The sequence below is a fragment of the Dunckerocampus dactyliophorus genome, chromosome 20, assembly GCF_027744805.1.
Source record: "Dunckerocampus dactyliophorus isolate RoL2022-P2 chromosome 20, RoL_Ddac_1.1, whole genome shotgun sequence".
Classification (NCBI taxonomy): Eukaryota; Metazoa; Chordata; class Actinopteri; order Syngnathiformes; family Syngnathidae; genus Dunckerocampus; species Dunckerocampus dactyliophorus.
Window position 1 is genome coordinate 10,292,428 of NC_072838.1, and position 18,331 is coordinate 10,310,758.

The 18,331-nt window shown below is 40.0% G+C and overlaps 1 protein-coding gene across 3 annotated transcripts in view; it reads left to right on the forward strand.

Annotated features, from left to right (window-relative positions):
- Nucleotides 1-18,331, forward strand: part of tmem170b (transmembrane protein 170B) — a 55,328-nt gene that overhangs the window by 691 nt on the left and 36,306 nt on the right. For all 3 annotated transcript variants that reach the window (XR_008567149.1, XR_008567148.1, XM_054763443.1), the window contains exons 2-3: nt 540-687; nt 16,043-16,160. Coding sequence is in view for 1 of the 3 variants with exons in the window: in XM_054763443.1 (XP_054619418.1) it covers nt 544-687; nt 16,043-16,160 (262 nt within the window). In the remaining 2 variants the exon portion in view is untranslated. The remainder of the gene's footprint in view (nt 1-539; nt 688-16,042; nt 16,161-18,331) is intronic.

The window sequence follows — 18,331 nt, forward strand, 5'->3', positions numbered from 1 at the left end:
ATTCCTTAACGTGTTTTGCTAAGGACTTCACGTCATCATGCTGTTTATCTGATTTTGTCGTTTGGCTCCTTTGCGTGGGAGCATTTTAATGATTTATCTCTCATTGTTTTGATTGGGGAGCGCTGAGATTCTTTCCAATAGGAAAGATTCCAGGTCATGAACATAAAAGCCAAATCTAAACATTGCATCTTGTTTCCACTGCTATACATAATATTACACGTATAAGTTTGTGACAAAGTAAAATGGATACAGATTTTGGCATTTTAATGTTGTCACATTGCAATAAACAAGAGATGCGACAAACTGCTTTGCAATTTGATTTTCTGACCGCAATTTCAGATATAAAACAGATGAGCAGTAACTTCTCCCGTTTGTGAATATGGAAATAATGATACTGTTATTTTTTTTCTGTTGAGACTTACAGATAAACAACACTGTATCCATGCAAGTCATATGTTTAAAAATCAATGTAATTTGCACTAGTTATATAGTTGTTGTCCTCCATTCCTTAATTTGCACTGTTTTCTCTCCTCCCTCAGTCAAATGTGTGCCAAAGACTGGTCTGTCTGTGTGATGCATCCAGCACATTTGGACTGCTGGTTTCTACAGCGAGCTATCCAAGGCACTGAAACAAAGCACCGAGAGAAAAACATTGCGGTTTTGGCTTTGCTCTGCTGGTTATTTATGGTGAGTATCCGTCCATCCTTTTGTGCTCTGTGGGCAGTGACGACGCGGGAGGGAATTCTTGGAAGGGAACGTTATAAATAACGCCGCAATGTGCCTCAAATGTTCAGGGAACGGTGAAGCCTGGCAGTGCCTTTGCACAGTGCACTACAGCCTAAATGTGCACAAAACACAAAGAAAACAAGCATGTTTAAAAAAAAAAAAAAAATCCCCGTCTCTCTCCAGCCCTGTTATTCACTGTGCTGTGACAAGACAAACAGCTCTGCCAAGTGACCTACTTTTAGCATCTTCAAATTGCACATTAACCTTTTCCCCTCCCCTACATCACTTTTTACCTCCTGTGGTCTTACCTGCACATTTCAAAAGGATCAAAGCACCAGAAAAGACGATCTCTTCCATTAGAGCAGTGGCTCTCAACTGGTTTGGCTGCGGGATCCACCATCACCCCTTGATGAGAGGCATATTGGTGAAAAGGGGCATCATGCATTTAGACTTACTACACTTGTAGCAGTGGTTTGTGTGCCTGTGGGTGAACAGTCGTCTAAAAACACGTTATGAAGCGTAATGTTGCGTGTGTGTATATACAGCGTGTCCCAAAACGTTTGACATCTTTTGCAAAACGAAGACACTGGACGTGTCCGAGGCCTTCACGTTGAAAAAGAGAAGAATTATTTATCGATATTCCAACAAAATATTCTAAAGTGTGTAGATTTTGTGTTTAACTTTTGTACATAAATGTTCATTATTTGCACAAATGCCTTGTTGCCATTGTTAGTGAATGTCATTCTTCACAATGAAACAAGGAAAAATCCAAAATTAAACTTAGTTTTTGTACATCTCCTTAAAATGTTTGTTCATTTGAGTGAGAATTGGCTATGGTATTAGACTATGACTAGACTAGACTACAAATTATGTCTTTTTTTTTAAAGCACCCTGTGTATACTAGTATGTATAGTCTTCCCTCGCTACATTGCGGTTTTTCAAAAATTAATTAATGAATAAATGATGCTGTTTCGTGGTCGACTATGGCCCATTATTAGTCAAAAAATATTGAAAGACAAGTCATATGTAGTATTCTGTTCGCTAGGTGTCAGTAATGTTACATTGATGAGACATTTATTTACATTACTTGCAGCCATGAAACCTTGCGGTCCGACATGATATAGTGAAAAAAAGTTCTCCCCCCATTCTGTGTGGAAGTGGTACGTTTTTGGCTTCTTATTTTGTCCTCCTTCCCCATTCAGCTTCAAACCCTTTCTTAAGTTTTGAATAAATTGGAGGCTGACTAGTTAGCTTGGTAGATTGCTATGCTTACTCCAGAGATCCACTAGCCTGCGCATAAGCGGTGCGCAATGTGATGTAAACAAAGCTAGCAGTATTATTGGCAGATTAATGTTAGACTAGCTGTCCTGTATAGCAATCAAGTGACAAACGTCATAGTGAGAATGGATGATGTCGATCTTTTTTTTTAATCCATTGCGATCAACCCACGAGTTACTACAGCAACAAAGAACTTTCCCAATGCTAAAGCTGAGTTATTATGTCTTATAACTGTTGAGCATGTCTACTATTTTAGGTCATACGAGTGCAAAGTTAGGGGTGTTATTTAATGTCTGCAGGTGTATAATAACGTTATAAACCATTTTTAGAAGGTCATTAACAGGTTTCTATGCTCCATGAAAATATAAATTTATTAATATTGAATCCTACTTTGCAGAAATTCACCTATCACTGTCAGGGTTGGAACCAATTAACCGGGATAAACGAGGTACGACTGTATACAGTATACACTCCAGTGGATCTAGGACAACCCCTGATTGATTTATGGATTTGGTGGTGTGTCCCATGACTTTTGTCCAAATAGTACACCATGATGTCAGTGATAGACCATAAGCCGTCCTTGCCGGGTTCTTTGTGTGCCTGTTGGTGCATTGAAAATAGTTTTCCCGCTTGCCTGCATCCCCTGCTGACGGCGATAAATGAATGTGGGACAGTACAAGTGGTTTCTTAATGTACTCATAGCAGGGTGTAGTCTGGCCTGGCACATTGCTCTACACAATCCAATTGTGGTCCGAGCTAGAGCGCTCTGATTGCTTTCTGGTTACTGTTGTCAGAACGCTCAGCTCCGCCAGGATTCTGTGGCTGAAAGCTAAAACGAGACGCTCGGCTTACATCTGGATTTGGGGTTGGACGTGGGTGGATGGGACATGATGAGACACGGTGAACGAAGGGACATCTCATCATTGTAAGGATATGAGGTTTCCTCTTTGTTAAATGGCAATAAGGAGGGGATCCAAACCAAAGGGTTGCAAGAAGGTGCACGTCATCACTTCTGTCTCTTTCAGTGGTGTTTTATTATGTGTCACCATGACATTTAAGTTCAAGTTACGTTTGGGAGAGCTCTGCAATGTTTGTTATGGACACACGTCTTGGGACTACACTCTCATCTTCAATTTTTATATTTTTGCTTGCCTAAAACATTTTGAACAATTCAGTGCTTCCAAAGTTGGCAAGGTCCTGAAAGGCATGGTTGGATGAATTTGGTGTGCAGGAACTTGTTGGAGAGACCAGACCTCAGCCCCATCAAATGCCTCTGTTCCATCTCCGGAACAGAGGTGGGAGCAAGTCAGTGTTTTGTATTTTTAAGTCATCAGGCTAAAGTCCGAGTCAGTTCGCGAGTCACTGATGTCAAAATCCAAGTCGAGTTTCCAGTCTTTGATGATATTGTCAAGCCGAGTCCACAGTCATCAAAATTGTGACTCGAGTCCAAGTTGCGTGACTCGAGTCCACACCTGTGGACATGGTGGACCAAACATAGAAACAGCCCACAATCTTCTTTCCACGGGCAGCCTTTTTCACTTCCTGGAAGTGTAATTACCAGGATTCCCAATATTTTTGCCCATGTACTGTACATAACGTTGCAAGACACGGCAGTGTGACAAACATGAAGCTTGCGGTTGTAAACAAGAAGTGAAGAACAAAGCTCCATTGTGAGGTCAAGTGTTTTTCTGCACCTTCAGAGACTTTGTCGGTCATGCAGAGACTTAACAACAAAGGTCAATGTACTGATTTAGCTCATTAGTGTGCCATGTTAACGTCCTTGTCGACTGTTACATAGAGAAAAAAAAAAGCTGTCCAAGGTCAAGAACCATATTGGGTACTAATGGACGCCACAAGGCAGTCGAATCATGTGATTCCTCCCAGTCAACCACAGAAGAGCATTAAATAAGTAAAGAAAATATAAATTAATATTATTATACAGTCAACTCAATCAGTGAACCGCAGCTTTCCACTGCCGGCAGCACTCATGCAGCTCCAGGCCATGACACCATCCACCACCATGCTTGGCTGTAGGAAAGACACAATAATCTTCAAACTCACTTGTGTTGCCCGCTATTATATTATATTATATTATTATTAATACTATATTATAGAATGGCTGTGTGTTGAGTTATTTTAAAATATACTTCTGTACAAGCTGTACACTGATTACTCCAAAGTATATCCATGTTTCACTTCTATACAATTGCCCTTTCTTAAGACATACTGTGATAAAAAAAATAGTTGTTGAAATACTGTATGTTATCAAATATATAAAATCTTTGATAGTTTTTTTTTTTAAGTAAAATGGCATTTTGTGGGGTTAAACGTGGATAAAGTAGTCATAATGTAGTCAGGTTCTACATCTAGATGCACTAAAAAGAATTACATTCTTTTAAATGAGTAAAGTTTTTGAACCTGCAGTAGACTAACTGTTTTTGATATCACTGTTTTTGAATTGCAACAGTAAATTACAAAAGTTTACTGACTTATATGATAATAACTATAGTAGAATGACCCATTATAATTACCGCCCTTGTTTTGGACGCACTAGTTTAGCACTGAAAAGGCACAACAAGAAGCCAAAGAGACAAAGGCTACGTTCACACTGCAGGTCAATTCAGATTTTTTGCTCATATGTGACCTGTATCTGATTTTTTCATGTCAGTGTGAACGGCACAATTTAGATTTTTTTCAAATGCAACACAGCCCACATTCGTATGCAGATATACTGTAAATGCGATATGTATGCAATGCTACTGCAGTCTGAACGGTCAGGTCACGTATATGCGACCTGTACGTCATCGAAAAGTGTGTTTTGCCATGCTTACTGAGACTCGGGTAAAGGTATTCACCGCTATAGTGAAAAGATCTTCTTGTCATCTGAAAATTATTTTTAAAAAGCGTTATGAAGCGGCTCACAGCAGTGTCCCAGAACCGACATGTGCTCGGCCATCCACCCACATTCTCCTTGGAACCGACGTCACAGCAAGTTCTCCACAAACTGCCATAGCCAAAATTCTTGCACTCTTTCTTTTTAATCTGCTTCGCAGGATCATTTGGTTACGAAAATATTGACTCCCGATGCAGAAAATTCTTGAAGTTGCCACAAACGCGGCGAGGAGAGCACACACTGCAGTAATCTGTACTTCCGTAAACATGGCAATGCGTGTGACGTTGTGCTTTTGCGCATGCACGTCCCTTTCTGGACGCTTTGTGTTCACATTGACTAGTCACATTTTTTTTTAAATGTGAACGACCACATAAAAAATCAAATTTTAACAAAAAATCTGAATTGGGCATCATAATCTGCAGTGTGAACATAGCCAAAGAGGTGAAAAACAAGTCAGTAATTTTTTGCACACACTCATTAAGAACGTTCCACTGAGAAAATCTTATCGTCAACATTACCAAAAAAACATGTTTATTTTTCTTTTCACGATACAAGATTTATGTATCCAAGAAGGCAGCTGTCTGGAGGGCTTACTTGGAAAAAAAGAGGACCTCAACCCTCTCCTTTGACACACGTACGCATCAAAGCTGCCAACTTGTGGTCAGCACTTTTTTGCTCTCGCTCGTCCCGAGCGCTTCCATCCCAGCAAAGTCTCAGGCTGCCGCGCATGCAGATGTGCGCTGCAGCTGTTCAGATTTATGTGCGGGGCTGCTCCAACAGCAGCTGTGCTTTTCGCTTATTCCAATCAAAGGAAATGTTTGCACTTTTGAATTAGTTTCTTCAGCAAAAAACGGCAAAACAAAACAAAACAAAAACAAGCATCTGCAAAGATCCTACACGTGGAAGAAAAACAAGAGCAGCTAATGTACACAACAGCAGTTTTCATCATTCCTCACCACAAAATCTGAGTATTCTAAATGCCTATGCTTGTATTTACTTCCTTCTTTTCAAGAATGTGTTGCATACTACCTTTTATATACAGTAGAACCCCACGTTTCATGGGGATTCCATTCCCGACCTACCAGCGAAAGGTGAAAAACGCGTGACACATGGCTTGCACCCCCTTTGCACCACCCTCCTAACCCTCCTGCAATTTTTCACTCGCAAAACAATCCAGGTTTAAGCCCTATACATGCCTCACACACTTAGTATAAAATGTATAGGTACTCACCGCTAATAAATGATAATCCCACGTGATCCACGAACAGATGGATTTATTAAGCTGTGGTGGCGCTGGAGAAAGTTAGATATAAGTTTTACTTTTGCAGACACTTAAAATTCCCAGTGCCCTTGAACACATCATCACTTGAACAGTGGAGTGCTTAATTGTGCCTGTTACAACTCAAAGAATGCAGATGGACATGGTGTTGTTCATCGTTCTGTGTGAGTTATATGAAAAAAATAAGAGGGTTTTTATACAGTCATGGAAAAAATGATGAGACCACCCTTGTTTCTTCAGTTTATTGATCCATTTTAATGCCTGGTACAACTAAGGTACATTTGTTTGGACAAATATCATGATGATAACAAATATAGCTCATAAGAATTGAATTTAAGAGCTGATATCTAGCAACTTCCATGGTTTTCTTGATCATAACCAATACCACTTAAGTTCTTACATGAATAGCTATAGCATTGTACTGCCAAAAAATGTAACTCTTATGAGCTATTTTTGTTGTTATTGTATTATTTGTCCCAGTAAACCCAGTAAACTGGGTTTGTTGCTTTAGTAACAATGGTATCCATACCCAGTTCTGTAATGCCACACGTTGTTAAATTGCCTTTTTGTATATTATTGATGGCTTGTATAATTGTGACATGATAGTGGTGGTATTAAAAGGTGAATTGGGTCGCTTAAGTCCCCAATGAAGGCCCAGGTACCAAATACACCACCCGTCACACCTTAACAAAGTGTTACCAGCTTGTAAACAGTTGGAACCTAAAATAAGGGTAGCTCTAAAGTCATACCTACCTGATGTTCCCCTTTAAAAAAAGACAGTGTTAAAAAGGTATGAAACATCTTTCCAAAAACCAACATTTACCACCAGAGAAAAACGTTTCCAACTAGTAAACCCAAGAAGAGCTCAAGGTTGATGCAGCAGATGAACATCCCATCATTGAAAGTATGTTCCTTCTTCAAACTACCAGTTGTTTTTGCTGCAAAGCTCATCTGGAGGCAGGAATGTTTAGTGCTGTTCATATTACACTTTTGACTTTTGTCTTTTTTTCAAGTTGTAGACACAATTATTTTAAATTAGCAAAGAGAAATGCTGTGATCCTTGTGTGTTCGAGCCAAATAAACAATATTATGCATTTACAATATATATGAAAACATTTTTATATAGAGAGGAAAAGGGCTTTTTGTCGTTGCACTGAAAAGCAATTTTGCATACATATATATCTATATGTGTGTATATATATATATATATATATATATATATATATATATGTGTGTGTATTGTGTGTATGTATGTATATATATAGTATGCTGTGCAACGCCACAACTACTGTATATACTAAATGTAAACTCTTAGCATCGTGTTAATAAAGGCGTGAAAATAATTAGGATATAGTAATGGTATGAGTTTACAGTGGATTTTTGAAAATTTGCAGGTCAGCATTCACGGCCCCGCAAAGTTGCTGGATCTGGGTTCAAATCTCGGTGTGGGGTTTGCATCTTCTCCCCGTGCGTGCGTGGGTTTTTCCTCCAGGTACTCCAGCTTCCTCCCACATTCCAAAAACATGCACTTGAAATTGTCCATAGGTATGAATGAGAATGTGAATGGTTGTTTGTTTATATGTGCCCTGCGAGTGGCTAGAGACTAGTTCTGGTTGTTTGTCTATATGTGCCCTGGACTGGCTAGAGACCAGTTCTGGTTGTTTGCCTATATGTGCCCTGGACTGGCTAGAGACCAGTTCAGGGTGTACCTCTCAGCAAAAGTCAGCTGGGATAGGGTGGCCCTAGTGAGCACAAGCAGCATAGAAAATGAATGAATGTAAATATTATGTGAGAATGCAGAGAGGATGAATTGGTGTCTTTTAGCATGACTGAATGTGCATAGTTGCAGATATAAATAAGAGAAGAAGAATGGCTAGATTCTGCCTGGACAAACAATACAACTACTACTCAGTCATGCACGTTTTCCTATTTATCTACCTGGGGCTGAGACATTTCCACGGGAGCTGGTCCCTGAGCAAAAGGGCAGGAATAAAAAAAAAAAGAGGTCACCTTACCACCTCCTCCAGCTGCTGCAGGCTCGCCAGCTCTCATTCTGACCTGATATAACCTGCCTGCATTAAGCTCTCCTGGGGTTTTATTTTCTGCATATTTGCTATTTCTCCACTCCTGCTGCTCCGGTCTGCCCTCATTCAGCATCACCCACATCCTCAGACCTTTCTGCATCTCATTATAAACAAAGCAACAGCATAAAGGCCTGAGGAGAGCCTCTATTTATCTGTCTACTGTCTACTGTGGTGGAGCTGAACATGACTTAAATGTGCAACACATGGAAACTATGAAGCCAGTATTGTCTGGATCGCTCCATGTTATGTTCATTTTACACATTTGCTCATCAGCAGTATTTCCATTTGTCATATTATGCAATAGAGCGAAGACGTAAATGGTGTCATCTTGTTTTAATAAAAGGGCTAGTGAACGTTTCGTCACATTTCTCTAACTATGCTTGCTTGTTTCCAGTCTTAACACCAGATAGATTTCTCACATCATCGTTTCTTATTTACGTGATGACTCATGAGACAATTCTGTTGTTCTGCGCCCTATTTCTTTATGTTTTTCTGTGTGTAGGGTAGCGATATTTCATTCTGACTGCCTTATGGATGTGTGGTACATTAATACCACCACACCCACAGTACACACACAATAGGAACTCATTTTAGGGATTATACTATACAGGATGTAGTTGACTCCAAACAATGGGGTTAACCTTTCACTCTCTGTTTGTTTGCATCATTTCATTGCCAGTGAATGCACACACAAGCAACTTGAGATCTTTTATTTTCCTGCCAGTGGCTCGATGTTGAGGAAGGTATTTGCGTAAAATACAAAGAATTAGTTTGCTGCAGAAATATGAGATACAGATCTGGGAAAAATATCCACACCAAACAAAAGTTTTCAGTTACACGATTAATGAATATGTTGTCCAAATTCATTCGACTTTTTGGCACAAAGAGTGTTTTGCCACTGCATCTCACATGCTATACAAAAGAGACAAAAACTGAATCAAATTCTTCAATTTTTCTCAAAAGAAATAATGTAAATCCAATTAATCCGTTCCAGCGGTGGAGTGGAGGGGATGGAAGACTCACGCGGACGCTATTTCTTTGTAATTTGTTACAAATGTATCTTTAAAGAGTGGATGGCTAGAGCTGTATACGTCCTCATTAGATTTTTATCGTAAACTTCAGCAGCAGGTACAGTCACTACTATGTGTTATGTGTCTCCCTTAAAATGTTACCCCTGCAACCTGTGTTAATTAGGAACCTTTACATTACAATCCTACTGTAACAGACGCTACCTTTGCACTTTGCTACAACTTCTTTCTTGAATTCAATTGTGTTTCGCACCTTCTTTATTAAAGCAATTGCAACAACCCGAGTAAAAACATAAAAGTGCTGTTTGAAAAGATATTTTGCTAACTTTCAGAAATACTCAGTGCGCTTGCATGCCTCAACAGCGCAGAGCGCACAGTGCTTATTAAGAGGAAGGAGACCGATACAAGTTGTTCATCGTTCTGTGTGTGTAAACCACACACACACATAATAAAGATGATTCAAGGATTCCCTGGTCGGAATCTGTCTACATTGTCCCAACTCTAAAAGACCCATTCTTCACAGAGACTGAGTCGCCAACGTGTGGATGCTTGGGCCCTCCATTCCGCGGACTAGTTTGTTAGGCGCACTGCTTGACCGTGCTATAACCGAGACGGTGTACGAAAACCGAGACATATTTTCGTCAGTAGTTTTGATCCAAAACCAAATCCTATGAAAAGCACCAAAGTTACACTGTAATACTAATTGACTGTTAGTTACTAAATCAGACTTACACTCACCAGGTACACTTGCACAGTTACTGCATTCTTCTTTCATGTAGTAATGTACGAACAAGCATTTATCAACTCAATGCAAATGAAGATGCGAAGGTTTTATCCTCTCATATTCTTCGACTGAAAGTTCTCATTATGTTGCTGCATTATATTGGATAATTTGTCTATGCTTTTTTTAGCTACATTAAAATGTTAGAAACAGTGTGGTTTCTGCAGCAATGCAATTTTATACCCCTGTGACCCACAATAGATAGGCGCAAGACATACTTTTGAGTTAATTGCGGAAGGCAAATTACAAAACCCCAAATTCGTGTATGTCATTTGATTCAATTGCCTGTCTGCCAAAAACTGTAAGACATCCTTAAGAAAAAGAAAAGGCAGAGCTGTTTCACGTCTGCTTGGCTCCTCCAGAGTCCCAAGCAGAGGAGAAATGGGTCAAGGCAGCTGCTTCCTAACCGGCATAGCTCTGCCAGACTGCATTCCCATCGGCATGAAAAACCCTCAAACCTTTTCCACTCCTGCCACTGTTGAGTTGCAGCTCTGATGTCTGCTGAGCTCCAATGTCTTCTAAACCTGTTCTCTACCTCGTCACAGTGTTACGGAAAAAAATCAATCAAATGTTAGTTTGAGCTTCAACAGGAGAGAGCGGGCTGAGCGTTCGGAGCCCCGCAGGGATTAGTACCTGCCCCCCTGCCGGTCTTACATCAGTCTTTTCAAAAATAATCAAACAGATGCTGCTTTGTTTTTAACGGTTTGGACTTCAACAAATCCGAGGCTTGCTTTTCGCACACTTATTCTTGTATTCGTCTACAGCCTTCCCGTTACCGTCTGTTTATTTCAGAAATGCTAATTTCTTGGTTGTGAAACCAAGATCGAAAGTCCTCTGCCCACGCTAAGACACCCAAATATTCCAACAGCACTTCCTGCTTCCTTGCATGTGCTGTGGCTGATTGACAGAACCCTGAGTGAACCATAGTGAGGAGGCCTTATCCAGCAATGCCACTTGATTACAGTTAGGTGAAACCAAAACACTTTCAAGGCTTCGTTTAAACTCAAACTTAAAGGAAAACTGCTATAGTAAGATGTATATGTTCATGGAGATGCTATCTATCCTACAACGCAATAACTAAGAATTCTGGTTATATTATTTTCATTACATTTTGCCCTCACGGGTACCGTTCTGTGATGGCGTCACATAAAGCATTTTTAAAAGCCAAAGAAAAAGCAAACACATTTGTGGAGTTAAACCTTTAGATGCTCACTGAACCGGAGGCTCATGTTTTTTTGACACCTCAAATGATGGTTTAAAATGTCCGTTTGATTATTGATGCATGCGGTATTTCTTCAGAATATTTCAGATGAAAGAAAAACTTTAGTTTGGAATTTTGCCCATCATCCACAATTCCTATGTCAGACAAGAACGCGCGTCTTTCTCTTTTCTGTGTGTTATAGATAGCCGCCTTGTACTGGCAGTTATTCACTAAGAATGGATGTAATTACGATTCACCTATTTTGCCTATAAGGCCATCTAAAAACCACCAGTAACCATGTAGTAACAGGTACATTCATGACAACATGTAACTTACAGTATTTTGGTCATTTGAAGCATTACCAGAACTTCTTTCTTGGCCACTTTGATTTCACAGAGCACATAGCAACTAACAGTACTTCCTGCTGTGTTCTTTCCGTCTGCTATGGCAGACTTTGTGAGAACCACCACCGACGACTACTTTGGGACAAATGAGGATCCAAAATCTTACTTTTTTGAGCCTGAATATATATACAGGTCACGGCATGTAAATGGAGCGGTGCTGGCGAGGCGACTATCTAGAATGCACAGAAAAGAGAAAGACGTGTGTTCTTGTCTCACATAGGGACTGTGGATGATGGGTGAATAATGGGATGAATTCCAGAAAAGCCGGAAATGTTCCCTTCTTTTGTGTAACAAAAAATGACTGAAATAAGTCATCCATTAATCAGGTGGTCCTTGAGTTCTTTACCGAGACCCTGATGGACTCAAGGGCGGGAGGGATAGACTGGCTTATTGGGAGGAGGAAGTCTCAATAACGAAACCACAACACTTCTTAGTTATCACTGTCCATTTTATAGGAGAAAATACTTTCACATGTTCAAGAATGCCATCTTCACCCTTCATGATGCCCACCGAATTCCAGCAGCTTGGACCGGGCATTCAACCATTGTTGATTTGTCTTACGATGTCTCGTTTCACTTTCACTTTTTACGTGCTGCCACAAGACAAGTCTGCCTCATGAGAGACATTGAAGGCTAAAGTTAAATAGTTTAAAAAGAGCAAAAGTGTTGTTGTCCTTCCTCTGAGTGTAGTGACGCGACTACGTCTTACTCCGCCACGTGCATGTAACTAGTTCTCTTTTTCTTTTCTTTTAATCGTAAAAACGGAGGAGGTTTTTCAAATAAACAGACGTTTGCTGAGTGTTTATATTAAATGTACAAAATAATCTTGATTTTGTTGGGCTGTTGTTGGTTTACTACATTATTTAGTTCACTTTTGGCATCTCTACTAGCTGTGGCGAGTTTGGCTTATTAGTTTTTGCCTTAATAGAGACTTTGGGATCAAAATAGATACAAAAATTACTGTAGAATTTATTGTGAAAGGCTACAAAAACTTGCTGCTTTGGCAATATAAAACTGTGATGCTTTGGAGCGATCATTGACACGTTTGTGTACAGATTGGGAATCCCCTCAGCCTGAAGCTTGCAGCAGAGCCCACTGACCTTGTGATGCATAGACACCGTCACACAGAAGAAATGAGGTCAAATGAAATGTTTTCACAAATGGGACCACCAAAATAAGAACAGACAGGCCACGTTCACTATTTCCTGAAGCATTTATACCACACATTTGTTGTGAACACCAGGCTATCATATACAGTGCCCTCCGGAAGTATTGGAACAATGAGGTCGATTCATTTATTTTCACGGTAGACTGAAAACATTTGGGTTTGATATCAAAAGATGAATATGAGACCACATTTCAGCTTTTATTTCCACGTATTTACATCTGGATCAGATGTACAACTTAGAGCAGTGATTCCCAACTGGTTTTCAGTGGGTCACGGGTCTTTTCTTGGGAAAAATGTAGGGAATGACCTGACGTCTGTAAATCCACCTCGTGTTCTTTGTCTGTGCTATTTGCTTGCTACGCCGCCACGAGGTGAGTGCAATGTTATGATCGGCTTTATCAAGCTTGGGAAAGGTTATGAAGTGAGGGCTTAATGTGCCGTCAGTCTGACACACAGCTGCAGATATCTGCAGGAGTAGAGCGCGCCATAGCGTCTCACCGCTGCAGCTCACGGTGTGTTGAATGGGGGGGGAATTCCGCCCACAGTGAAGAAAGCTGGCGCATAACAGTTGCGAACAGTCCCTTTCAATATAAGATATTTGAGAAGTTTGAGTTGAAAATTTCCCGCAATTTGGTTCGCCGAGTGTTATTGAATGCTAATGGCGAGTCCCGCAGCCAAATCAGTTGACAACCACTGACTTAGAGGATAGCATGTTTTGTTTGAACCCGCCCATTTTTCATGTGAGCAAAAAGTATTGAAACATGACAGACAGATGTGGGTTGCTTCCCAGGTGTGTCCCAAAACATTGATTATTCAATCAATAAATAGCACTGAATGTCTGCATTCAGTTTCAGATAGGTTTTGCCTGTGTAGACAGCATTTGACTGTAGCGGTAAATACCAGAACAATTGGACAGTATTTGTCATGTGTTTTACGGGATAAAAATGCCCCCAAAAAATTATCAGTAGTGAATAAAATGTCAAAGTTGTAATCGACATTGTATCGACAAAAAAAAAAAAAAAATCTTGTATCGTCTGTCACTGTCTTAAGGAGAGAAATGATTGTTTTGCAATGAAGGTTACATGAACTTGGAGCACCAGTGGCACCTCTTCAACCTGCTCATATTATTTATAAAACACAGCGTTTGTTTCAGGGTAAACTGCAGGTAGTCTCTTGTTTTTTTTGCACACACTCTTATCTGACCTCGACTGTAAAATGTACCTGGAAACTGCAAATTACTAAGTAAGTGTTGTTGCTCTTACAGGATGAGACCTTTAGATGAGGTTGTGCATTCAATGTGATGTTTGAATGTTTTTCAATGAGTCTTTTGGGTTTTCTTATTCTGTTTTCGTTGTAATAAGTGTACAAGTGGACTGGAAACTGAGCGATTCTTCAAGTTCTGCCCCTTAAAAATGTTGTGTTAGATACTTATTATTAAGTACTGCCAAGTCCCAACTTAATAATACAACTTGAAACCCATCCGTCCTACTTCCCCAGATTTAAAACTGAAGTAACTTGAAAGTACGGGCAGCACCAGTCTACAAAAGTCCTTCATCCGGACCAAAAAATGGAATTCATTCATATAAATCAACTTTTTATTGAAGAAAGTTGATTGATGCTGTTTGACGCTAAGTAACCATCCAGCCATCCATTTTCTATGCCGCTTGTCCTCATTAGGGTCGCGGGTATGCTGGAGCCTATCCCAGCTGACTTTGGGCGAGAGGCGGGGTACACCCTGGATTGGTCGCCAGCCAATCGCAGGGCACATATAGACAAACAACCATCCACTCTCACATTCATACCTATGGACAATTTAGAGTTGCCGATTAACCTAACATGCATGTTTTTGGAATGTGGGAAGAAACCAGAGTACCCGGAGAAAACCCACACACGCATGGAGAACATGCAAACACCACGCAGAGATGCCCAACCGGAGATTCGAACCCAGATCTTCTCAACCTCCTGACTGTGTGGCCAACATGTTAGGCCACCGTACGGCTTAAATTGATCATACTCAGCTGTATTGGCCATTGCAAGTGTTAAAGCTAACAAGGGTCTGTTTTGAACCCAAAACAAAATAGAAAAATACATGAAATGATGAAAAACAGACTTAATGAGATATAACACAGAGACTACACCTGCAATCCACAACACTTCTCAGAAAATATGAACGAATGTGATGATTACGTGACAGAAATATACCTGTTAAACTATTCAAGGCGTATATTTCTGTGCCACTGTGCTAAAGGTGATTCTGTGCAGCCTGCAGACGGCCAACTGAGGCCGTTTCCGATGGTGAAAACAGCTGCAGCGGAACAATCTGTATGCCAAACACAGAATCTAGTCAGTGGCGGTTTCCACTTTTGTGGTATTTATTACAGCGGTCATCAAGACACAGACAGTCCACAGACACTCTTCATTAATTAATACAAATGACTAGATTTATCATCTGTGTTGTGGTGGAAAATGAAGATTGTGTGGCTATAAATAAATACATTTTAATGTTGAAAATAAATAGGTCTGCCAAATGATTCAAGATTTTAAGCAGATTAATCACAGATTTCACTTCAATTAATCATGATTGATCACCACTGGCAACTATATTTGAAATATGCCCATTTGTACTGTGTTTTATTACCAGAAACATGACACAATGTTTTAACAGCTCCAAATGAACTGAAAATTTACATCAAGCTAAAAGATACTGCACGTCTGAACATCTATTTGCTTAACACTAGCCTAGTGGCAGAACCGTGTTATTATGAGCAATGAGGGGTTGCATTCAAAGACATCACGTCATTTAAGTTGAATTCACATGTTTTGAGTATATTTTCTGGGATTTCCAAGCACTTAAATGCTGATAAGAATACCCACTTATTGTTTTTCTTTGTCTTTGTGTTTATTTATAAAGATGTTATATTATATATTATATAGCTGTAGATATATAGATGTGGCGTTCCAAGTTTGGAGTATCTGTGAATGCACCTCGAGGTAGTGTGGTGTGGATGGACTAATGAACAGACATGTTTGTGAGTTGGAGATATAGACATACAGTATACGGAGTTGGAATTGCACTGCTGTTGATGAGTTCTGTGTGACTCTGTTATGATAATTGATGTAGTCTTCTTCAAAGGAAAATGGCATGGTTTTATTTGGCAAAAACATTGACTACATTTTTGTGGTTTTGTGATCTTTTGTTAGGGTTATCCCTTCCAAGATGTGCCGTATGACTCAACGTGGTTGGATCAAACCTTATCTTACAGCAACATCTTGCATCACCCAAGCTTGAGGATGCCTGATCCAGGTGTGGCCCTCTCAGGTAAACACGGTATGAGATGTGGGAGCTGAAAGATGACTGGACTGAGGTGAGTGGAGTGTCTGGTTTCCATGCAGTATGGAACTGCGTGAGACACTGTGAGAAAACCAGGAACAAAACATAGGAACCTCACCTTTCAAGGGCGAGTGTAACCTGAGAGGTGTCCACTTAAAGCACAAAAGGTATCAGGTGGTCCCGCACCTTGTTATAAAAAAAGTCCTCGGGGACAACAGTAGGGAGACAATGAGTGAGGTGACATATGCTGCAGTGCAGCTCCGTTAAATTGTGATTAGTGGAAAGAGAAGCTGCTGAGCTTCCAATCCAGTAACAGTGCGTAGTAGTTCACATAGTTGCTGGCAAGGGATCAATTCCTACTCAATGCCCTGTTGGATTGACTGTGGACCAGTTTGGACTGGTTTAGTGCTTGTTAGTGTTTTTTTTAATCTTGGTAGAGGTGGGACATGACTCGAAGAAGCTGTAAAATCTTGCAGAGCCAGACCAATGTGTTGTTTTTATTGGATAAAAAAGGGTTTTATTGTCATATTTCATCATTACAGTCCTTTTGCATTGGGACCCACCAGCTCCAGTCGATGGAGCTGTGCTGCAAAAAGCAACAACATATGATCATAACATAATTGTGCCAAAACAAACTACAGTAATCCCGTAGTATCACCGTTGTAATTGGTTCTAGACCCGACCGTGATAAGTGAATTGCTGCAAAATAGGATCCCATGTGTATAAATCAAATATATTCATAATTAGAGCAAAAAAAACCTGCTCACGACCTTCTATGCACTCTAGACATGAAATACCACCCTAATAGTGACTTTTACACAAGACTTGTGCTCGTGTGTGTTGCTGTAAATGTGTGCCAGTGCGGGGAGCTGACATCGGGGAGACAGAGTTGAATTTTAGTCAGGTGCTTGAGGTGCAAGTCAGGTGCTTGTGTGTCTCACCGAACATTACAGTAACATTACAGACACCTAGTGACCGGTGTAGAATGCCACGTATCATTATAGCGTCTTTGAATCCATCTTCTAAATGCCTTATATTTGTATTTTAGTTCATTTAGCCATTTATATGCTTGAAAATGCTTCGTTTAGGTAAAAAATACGTACCTTTTATGTATGAATTGGCGAGAGATGGCTGTAAACTGAAACATTTTCTCAGTGAATATTGCAGAAACCGTAATTTATGCATGCATGTAGCTGCCATTCCCATTTTTAGTGTGTTCACCATCAACAACACCTCCATTTTCTGTAAAGGGCTCATTACAATCTGTAATTTAATTAGACTAACCCTGTTGTGAAAATTACGCCTCATTGCAGAATGTTTGCCATCAACCCCTGCAGGCCCCGGGACACCCCTAACCTTTGCACTCAACACCTATCCCGCACCAGTCTTCCCAACACTCCTCGGGGACACGTCCATTGAAGGACTGACAGTGCAGCATGTTGCAAAAGGTCCAACAAACACGAGATGTTAAAGGTTGTCTCCTGTTGAAAGAACAACATTATGTAGGATCAATCAGTGCTGATGATGAATATACATCAGGCTGCACGGTGCATCCTCTCATCACCCAGACGTCAATTCGGATGATGATGAGCCAAGTTTGTTTAACCTTGGACTTTTTTTAATTTTACACATCATGCACACAAATTGAGGTTTATATTACAGCGGAACTTCCGTGAGCATCATTAATCTATTCCACAAGGTCTGACTGAAACCGAAAAGTACTCCAACCAAATCAAATTTCACCATAGGATGTATTGTAAGTAGTGCAATGTCCCATTAATCCATTCCGGACACCCAAAACGTTAACACAAAACACTTCTTTTAATAGTTTAACAAGCAGAAAACAAAACAAAACAAACAAAATGCATATAAATGACAAATGGAAGGGATAGACGGCCCGATCCAGTATCTGTATCGGGTTCAATACAGGCATCATTTATGTATCGGAATTTGCCAATACCATCATTTAAGCTAAAAAGAAAAAAAACAACAGCAAAAATGGAAAAATTAGCAGTAATTTTACAATAAAGACAAAACATTAGGAGAGGAAAGTTGTAATCTAACCAGAAAAAGTCGTAATTTTACAAGAATGAGGAAAAATTATGTCATTTTATTAGCGTAGTGTTGAAATATTAAAGAAAAAAGACTTTATTTTTTAA